Below are 9,129 nucleotides of genomic sequence, written 5' to 3' on the forward strand. Positions count from 1 at the left end.
AATTGGAAATGCTCAAGTAATGTAATTAAGTACAAATACCTCATAATTGCACTTAAAAAGTACTCTACTTAAAGGGGCACTCCACCACTTTTCAACCTATGTTCATATAATTGGTCCTCACTCAAAAATAGCTTTTCTTTTTTTTTTCTTTTTTTTTTTTTTTAGGAGGGCTGTGGGCTGGTCAGAAACCCATAGTCTTGTGACATCATCGATTACCAATCCAGCTTATAGAAACTGCAGGCTTTCTATTCCTGAAAAGTTGCAATTTTAAAGTGGAAGCCATTGTTCTCGCGATATTAAAAATCTAAATATTTTTTTCAAAAATATTGATTACTTATTTTTTTTTGGAAAATGATGATGTCACAAGACGATGGATTCTGAACTTCCCACAGCTCTCCTAGGAGACTTGGACTGAGTAGAAAAAAATTGTGATATTTTATCATGAACATTTGTGAGGACCTATTATATGAAGACAGGTTGAAAAGTGGTGAACTACTCCTTTAAGTAATGTTCTGGCCTGGGGACGTGCAAATTCATCACAAGTGTTGAATTTACATGTTCACTTCACATGACATAACCTGAAGAACTTTTTTGGATTATGTTCAATAAATGCATATTGCATCGAGGCTACGAGTGTTATTGCTTCAATATCCTACTAGAAATGACAACTAAGTTATATTATTAAAGAAGTAGTTCACCTCCAAAATGAAAATTGTTCTATTGATTACTCACGCCATGGAGACTTTTCTATATTTTTTTGTATCTGTCACATTCCTAAGACAAACATTGATTATAGTAATTTTTTCTCCATTGATTCCGGATGGGGACCCAAATAAATGCATTTGGGGCGCCCATCCGGAATCAATGGGGGTAAATTCAAATGTCTCTATGGCACAAAATCTTTGCCACTGCCTGATATCATGTGAACGTTATTGACATAGAAATATTTGAGAAATATAGCTCTATTAATTTATTTTCTTTTTTTTTTACAGGCTATCTACTGTATTTCTTTTAAAAGACAGCTGACAACCATGGCCGACTGGGAGGAAGAGGTAACGTAAATTGTGAGACCTTAACTGACCTGTTTGAATCATTGAGACTCAATTGAAGTCATAACTATCTGTGTCCATCTATACAGGGAACCAGCATCGGTGGTGCATTCACCAGCCAGGCTTCAAGCAGTGGTGGTGGGTTTACTCAAAGCAGCTACACAGCAAAATCCTGCTCTATTAACTGTGACAGTGTAAAAATGGACGCATAACTCCGTTAGATTAACACTCAGAATTGTACTGTATTAATATAATAGACTTTATTTTAAACTAGACAAAATAGAATATTTCTACCACTGACAGGAGTATCTTCATGTATGTAACAGTGGGGGTAACATTTAAGATTGTTATCAGTTGAATGTTCATATGGGTGGTGATGGACGTTTGTTTATTTTAGGAAGCTCCTGGAAAGACGACAAAGGTTTTGGAGGAGGGGATGACAGAAGGGGTAAGTGTTACGGAAGGGAAATTTGATTCTTTGGTTTTTGTTCCACCCCTGGGTCTGGGCCTGATATACTGTAGTTGCAAGAGGTCTGAATGGACTCAATTGCAATTTTGATAGATGTCACCAGGTAGTTGAATGTCTTAAGACTTTGCTCTGACTTTATGGTAAATGCAAAATGGGTTCCCATTGTGGAAATAGACGATCTGAGCTTGTAGATCTGTTTTCCACTATTTTAGAAAATGTTTAACATGGAAATGATAACGACAATTATACAAAACAAGATTGCAATTATCTTAACGATAAGGCGATTATGTAATAATTGTCACAGACCTATCAAGAGTAGGCAGTAAACAGCAGTGATCCCTTCAAAAAGTTAAAATTCTCAGATGGAACACAAACTTTGCTAACGGGTCTGCTCCCGGGTCCTTATTAGCCTGAATTTGCACTATGACTATATGCACTATGCACAAGAATAAACTTCCAGCTATAGATGTCATTTACCAAATGGAGGATTTGTGTGTTTTATAAAGGCAGTGGAGGAAGAGGCAGAGGGGGACGAGGAGGAGGATTTAAGAGTGGCTTCTCTTCAGGTAAGAACACATTTGGTCTGCATTCAAATATGTGGTTTACTATTGATCAGTGGGGTCTTAACACCTTCTAAGCCTGGCCGCACTCCCTCGGACTTCCTACTGGGTCCCATCAGCCAATCGTCTATTCCCGTCTATTGCCGTAATTTATGAAATTAATCATAATTTTTTGAAAAATACAGTCGCAGGTCGTGCTCTGTCTCTTTAAGAGACGTTGCGCAATCAGATCACGTCAGAAACGTGATGACGTCATCGGCTGGCTCTGCCACTGGCTCCACGAGCGGCCATTACGTTCCCCTTCACTGTGTGTGCTGCAGCCTGGTTTAGCCCATCCCCTCAAGAGTTTCGACCAGACGAGAGGCGAAATCAAGGCTTCGGAATGAGTGGAATACATGGAATTAGATCGATGTGCGTGCGACGAGGACGTAATGTACTTTCGAACGCTGTTTTTTCTCGCGGATTACCCCATCTCGCTCCATGCAAATGAACGGCAGAAATACAGCCAGCAGCAGCTTCTAAGTAAGTGGCCGCCCAAACACGTAGTGTGTGCACGTCCTGCTGGCTTGCACTGAACGACCCGCGCGCGTTGTTTATCATTTGGTGTGTTTGTTTTTTAAAATATGTTTATAAATAAAACGCTGATTGCACGGCAGTACCGGGGTTCAGGGGGTTCTGCCGCGGCTTAGAAGGTGTTTTAATGGACGGGCTTTAGGTGCTGCAGCACAGGGCACCAAACCTTTGGGGGGCACCAAATGGCAGGGAAAAGGTGAAAGAAGAGTGGAATTTTGAAGCAATGGCCACTGAAGGAGCGAAAAAAAATGGTGAAACGCGTCTGTAAACTGAATATTTTTGAAACCTTTTAACTTTCTTTTACAGGAGCTGATGAGAACGCGAATGGTAAGTACTAGTATTAATGGAGTTGACTGTAATGTATGTGTTAAACTTTATATTATATGTCTGAGTTGTGTACTTTGTTTAGAAGGAGGAGGAAGCAGCTGGAACAGTGGAGGAGGAGAGAGAAGAGGTCGAGGAGGCAGAGGTGAGACAGGTTTTGGCTGATAGTTCTACATGTAATTCACACTGGTGAAGTAGCTTCTTAGCCAGGGACCCACTTACTCACCCAGTATGTGAGATGACCTGTGATGTCTTGTCAAATGCTTGCAATGGATTCAGAATCATGAAGAACCCCTAGTTTGACCCCTCACATGGTACTTAAAGCAGCTTTTATTTTTAAAATATTTTTCTGTTCCTGTGTAGTGGAGTCAATGGGACAGTGAATATACACATGGCAATAACCTTTTTTCGCAATGTTTCCGGCAGAGCAGACCTCTCATTCTGTGGACCTTAATGACCAAACTAATAGATAAAACAGAAATAAAAAGTACTGCAAGACATCACAGGCTCAACCCTATTCCTTGAGCTTTTGGGCTTGTGGGTCCCTGACTTATCTTGGTTGTAATCCACGTGAAAACATGCATTAACCAAGACAGACATTGAACTTGGTGGTTCTTACATAGCACTATTTGTACTTGACAGGAGGCAGCAGAGGAGGTAGAAGTGATGGAGATGATGATGGAGGATCCAGAGAAGGTAATGAAGGGTAGATGAACTGCGTAAACTGTGGCAATGGATCATATTTATTGTTCATAAAGGATTTGCTATTGAACTGATGGTAATTTTCAATCTGTTATGGAATTCCTTTCTCAAGTAGTTTAACTGTGTGAACATTAATGTCCTTAAAGTGAATGATGGAAAATATGATTTATTCTTCCCAGGGTTTGGAGGAGGTGGTCGTGGAGGGAGAGGAGGCTTCCGTCAAGGTAAACCTTTATTCAAAACCAAACTTAAGTTAGTAAATATTGGTAAGTTGTGTTAAAATTATACTCCAGAGCTCTGCTATCTGGAAAAGCTTGCAGCATCCAAACATGTCAAAATGGACTTTGAAAAACGACACAATCCTGAAAGTAAACTTTGTAGCAAAGTCTTCCTACATTAACCACCATCGCACCAGTACATTAGCCTTATTCACCTGGCGGCCATGTTTGTAGCAAAGTCTTCCTACATTAACCACCATCGCACCAGTACATTAGCCTTATTCACCTGGCGGCCATGTTTGAAATGTGCATTGAAACCGGGTGGCAACTGGGGTGGCATTGCATTAACTTTAATGGCAAGATGGCTGCCATGTGAATATGGTCAATTGGGCCTCCAACTAGCCAGACTCAAGACAAACTGACAAATGCTTCTGCCTGAAAAGGAAAGAAATATTAAAATGTATTCCTGAACTAATTCTATGCTGAGGGATTAATTGCAAAAAGTTGATATGTTGTTGAAGTGTAATGACTTGTCTTTTAAGGTGGAACAGAAGGTGGAAGTGAAGGTTCTGGAGGAGGTAAATTTACCATGATGCATAACATCCTTCTATACATAACTATAAAGTGAATTACTGATTCATGTTTATGAGTGAATGTCAACTCAGAACTGATCCTTCTTGTTTGATGCTGCAGGATATCGTGGCAAGGATGAAGAAGTCTTTTCTAAAGGTAATTTTGTGTGAATCAGGTTCCATGTTTTAGTTGGTCAGCTTGCATTTGGAAACATGCTAAAAAATCTAATTCTGTTTCTATAACAGGTTCAACAGGAAACACTGAAGATGGAGCTGAAGAGAGTAAGTAAATGTACTGTATTCATTGTGATCATTGTTGTATTGGTGATAAAATGTTTGGGGGCATGTTGATTTAATGACGTCGCTTAACACCTACACTACTGGATCATAGTTTCTACTGGAGGCTATGTTAAAGCTACTGGTGTGATACTACAGATTTTGTACATTGTTGAGGTGTGAACTTGAGGGTTGTTTCACATCGATGCATGTGCGTGCGCTCAACACCTGACACGACCAATACAACACTGATTGTGATACATTTATTTTACGCTTTAGTCTTTAAGTGAGTCTAACATTGTTCCGTTCCCCAGGACCGAGGGTGACCTATATTCCTCCAGAGCTCTCTGAGGATGAAGCATCCATTTTCTCCCACTACGAATCTGGCATTAACTTTGACAAGTATGATCAGATCATGGTGGATGTTAGTGGCAGCAACCCACCAAAGGCCATCATGGTATGGATCTGTTCTCAGTGTTCTCATCTGTTCAGTAGTGGAGAGTAGTTTTCTCAGACAGCAATGAAACCCTGTTTGTCTCTATCTTCAGACTTTCGAGGAGGCACAATTCTGTGAGTCCCTGAAAAGGAATGTGAGCAAGTCCGGATATGTGAAGCCAACTCCAGTGCAGAAGCATGGCATCCCTATTGTCACAGCAGGCAGAGACCTCATGGCCTGTGCCCAGACTGGATCAGGCAAAACGGTAAGATTCAGCTGATGCTTTAATCTACAAAACCTAAGGTACAGGACACATAGTTTGTTGTAGGGATTGGAACTATGTTTGATTGAATCAAGTGGTTTAATGAACCACTACATGCCTTCTGAAGATCAGGATGTGGAGGTGAGCATGGTTCCCTGTCAGGGAGGATTGTAGTAATGTGTTTTCCTCCCTACAGGCTGCCTTCCTGCTGCCAATCCTCCAGCAGCTGATGGCAGACGGAGTGGCAGCCAGTCAGTTCAGTGAGCTGCAGGAACCTGAGGTGGTGATTGTTGCTCCAACCAGAGAACTGATCAATCAGATCTACTTGGAGGCTAGGAAGTTTGCCCATGGGTGTGTATTGTAACAAACAATAGTTTAATGTTCTGCAGTAGCACATGGTAAAAATAATTATCCGCTCGCTCAGATGAAGTTTCAGGAGTCTTTAATGGAGATAAGCAGCAACAAGAAAAACTGATGCATTTCGGCATGTAGTCCATCCTCGGTGTTTCTTACAATCTATACACATACATACTATAGCTTATCAGTTTCTTAAGATTATACAGCTGTGTCTCATTAATGTTGTAGCACATGGAAAGTAATACTTTGAGTCTGTAAAGATGCACACTGCCTGGCCAGAGGCAAAAGAAACACGCCATAGTATATTATTTATATTTTTCTCATCTGATCTGTGTAGGACATGTGTGCGTCCCGTTGTGGTGTACGGTGGAATCGCTACTGGACACCAAATCAGAGACATCTGCAGGGGATGCAACGTGTTGTGCGGGACTCCAGGAAGGCTGTTAGATATGATTCAAAGAGGAAAGGTGACGATGCCCTCAATTTAGTAATCATGGCAGTGAAACCTTCCAGCTGTTTGATATAGTTCATATATATAGGCTTGCAACTATTGTTTATTTTCTACAATTCTATCGATTGCATTTTAAATTAATTAATAAAATAATCAAGAAGCATTTTTTTTATATTAAATGTATCTATGAGTCTATTAACCACATAAGTGTTTTTTTTATACTCGTAACGATTTAGTTTTAGTTTTTACTGACAGTTAAACAGTTTCATTTGCCCCCAGAGAAAATAATATGCTATAATAACTCTGATGTGCCCTCAAGGTGGGTCTCAGTAAGGTGCGTTACCTGGTGTTGGATGAAGCAGACAGGATGCTGGATATGGGCTTTGAGCCTGACATGCGCAAGCTGGTGGGCTCTCCTGGTTTACCACCAAAAGAGGAGCGCCAGACCCTGATGTTTAGTGCCACCTTCCCTGAAGACATCCAAAGGTACACTGACTGCGTTTATGCATCTTCTACAGGTTGTCTTTATGTGAAAGTCCTCAATACTGACGCATTTCTCTGCATGGTGGTGTGTTTTTTACAGACTGGCTGCTGACTTCCTGAAGACTGACTACTTGTTCCTTGCTGTGGGTGTTGTGGGTGGAGCCTGCAGTGATGTGGAGCAGAAGTTGATCGAGGTCACCAAGTTCTCAAAGAGAGAACAACTAATTGCTGTCCTCAAGACCACTGGTAATGTCTCTAACCTCACTACCTCCAAGTCTCTACTGTTAAGCCACTTGAAATCAACAACCTGAACTGGCTTGAAAAAGATAAACAATGGCAGCTATTAGGGGGAAAAGGCTACAATTAACCCTGGCTTCTTTTAGTCACTTCCGTGTGTTTTTGGTTTATACCTTACAAAGCACATATATTAAACTCGCACCCACATTATGCTTTTACACTGATCTACATGCACTGATATTGTTTATTTGTATGCCTATAACTTATTAAGCCTATTGTGCCTTTGTCTCCCCTTTTTGTTACAAATGTGGCAATAACTAAACGATGTCTTGCTATTTGTGTTGGGGTTTGTACAGGATCTGAGCGTACAATGGTGTTTGTGGAGACGAAGAGACAAGCCGATTTCATTGCAACATTCTTGTGTCAGGAGAAGGTTGCTACCACTAGTATCCATGGGTAAGTGGTGGCTTGATACAAGGTTTCATGTTTTATTTTAGTTTAAGCAGAGCAGCAGTTGATCTTTATTGTGTCTTCTGACAGCGACCGTGAGCAGCGCGAGCGAGAGCAGGCCCTACAAGACTTCCGCTCTGGAAAATGTCCCGTTCTGGTGGCCACCTCTGTGGCTGCACGAGGTCTGGATATACCAGATGTGCAGCACGTGGTCAACTTTGACCTCCCCAAAGCCATTGACGAATACGTCCACCGCATCGGGAGGACCGGTCGTTGTGGCAACACTGGGAAAGCCATTTCCTTCTATGATCGTGAGAACGACAACCAACTGGCTCGCTCCCTGGTTAAAATTCTCTCTAGTGTAGGTGATCTTACTCTTAGGAACACAGCTTTGACAATGACTTAAAAAGCACCATGGCAGCCCTAATGGTTCCTATTGGTTTGACTGTGATTGACAGGCTCAGCAGGAGGTGCCTGCATGGCTTGAGGATTCAGCGATGGGCGCCACTGGAACTTCATCCTTCAACCCAGGAGGCAGCACCTTTGCTTCCACGGACTCTAGGAAGGTAATGTATTTGTAATTCACTGCAGTGAGCACAATAGAGCAAAGCTTTCACTGTATTTGTAATTCACTGCAATGAGTGCAATAGAGCAAAGCTTTCACTGTATTTGTAATTCACTGCAATGAGTGCAATAGAGCAAAGCTTTGACTGTTCATATGTGGAGACGAAGTTTAACTTATTGTTTTGCCCTCAGGGTGGAGCCAACTCTGCAACCAGCCAGCCACAAACAGCTGCTGGAGATGATGAGTGGGAATAGATTGCCACAATTCTACAATCCTGCAGTTATTTTCTACCTTTAGTTTGTTTGGTTTTAAGTTTGATGCATTAAGTGCAGTGTTCTGTTTCAATATTTGCTGTATTGTTTAAGTTTGAGACCAACTGTGGTTAGAAATGTGAAAACATCACATAGGCCTATGCCGTTTTCCCAATCAGCATTATACAAAAAATATATATACCAGTGAATTGATTTGCAATTAAACATTGCAACCAGGCAGCCACAAGCAGGCGCACAGCCAGCCACAAACAGCTGCTGGAGATGATGAGTGGGAATAGATTGCCACAATCCTGCAATTATTTTCTATCTTTAGTTTGTTTGGTTTTAAGTTTGATGCATAAAGTGCAGTGCTGTTTCAATATTTGCTGTATTGTTTAAGTTTGAGACCAACTGTGGTTAGAAATGTGAAAACATCACATAGGCCTATGCCGTTTTCCCAATCAGCATTATAAAAAAATATATATACCAGTGGCAGTGAATTGATTTGCAATTAAACATTGCAACCAGGCAGCCACAAGCAGATGCACAGAATGGAGTCGAAGATGAGTGGGAATAAACGTAACCATTTGTACGTTGTCAATATCTTTATAGTGTAGGGTAAAGATGTTTGTGTTTGGTTTACTTTGTCACTAGCCTGCAGTGAGGGAATTATTTTTGTTAGTTAAAATTTAAATGTCCACAAAGTGCTGTTAAGTTTGTTTTTCTATTTTACTAAACCATAACTATGTCAGTGGGGATTCCAAACTAGTACATTTACCACGTTATACTCAAGCCTCACAATTCCTATAATGTTTGCATGCTGAAATAAGCCGTTATTATTGCATCAATAAAAAATAAAAGTTTGAAACGCTTTGTTCATATATTCATTGTGCA

General features: G+C 40.8%; 1 protein-coding gene across 1 annotated transcript; it reads left to right on the forward strand.

Annotated features, from left to right (window-relative positions):
- Positions 1-1,031: 1,031 nt before the first annotated feature.
- Positions 1,032-8,238, forward strand: LOC308286353 (putative ATP-dependent RNA helicase DDX4; the record flags this gene model as incomplete). The annotated part of the gene is made up of 18 exons (XM_080727349.1): positions 1,032-1,052; positions 1,139-1,243; positions 2,025-2,084; positions 3,061-3,120; positions 3,618-3,671; positions 3,857-3,901; positions 4,438-4,473; positions 4,714-4,753; positions 5,058-5,200; positions 5,292-5,444; positions 5,638-5,792; positions 6,136-6,265; positions 6,569-6,735; positions 6,833-6,978; positions 7,326-7,425; positions 7,510-7,780; positions 7,878-7,985; positions 8,176-8,238. 18 exons carry the CDS (start codon positions 1,032-1,034, stop codon positions 8,236-8,238), a joined length of 1,857 nt encoding a protein of 618 aa, XP_080583475.1.
- Between the last annotated feature and the right edge of the window lie 891 nt (positions 8,239-9,129).

The sequence above is a fragment of the Nannobrachium achirus genome (genome assembly GCF_963921795.1).
Source record: "Nannobrachium achirus genome assembly, chromosome: 1".
NCBI lineage: Eukaryota > Metazoa > Chordata > Actinopteri > Myctophiformes > Myctophidae > Nannobrachium > Nannobrachium achirus.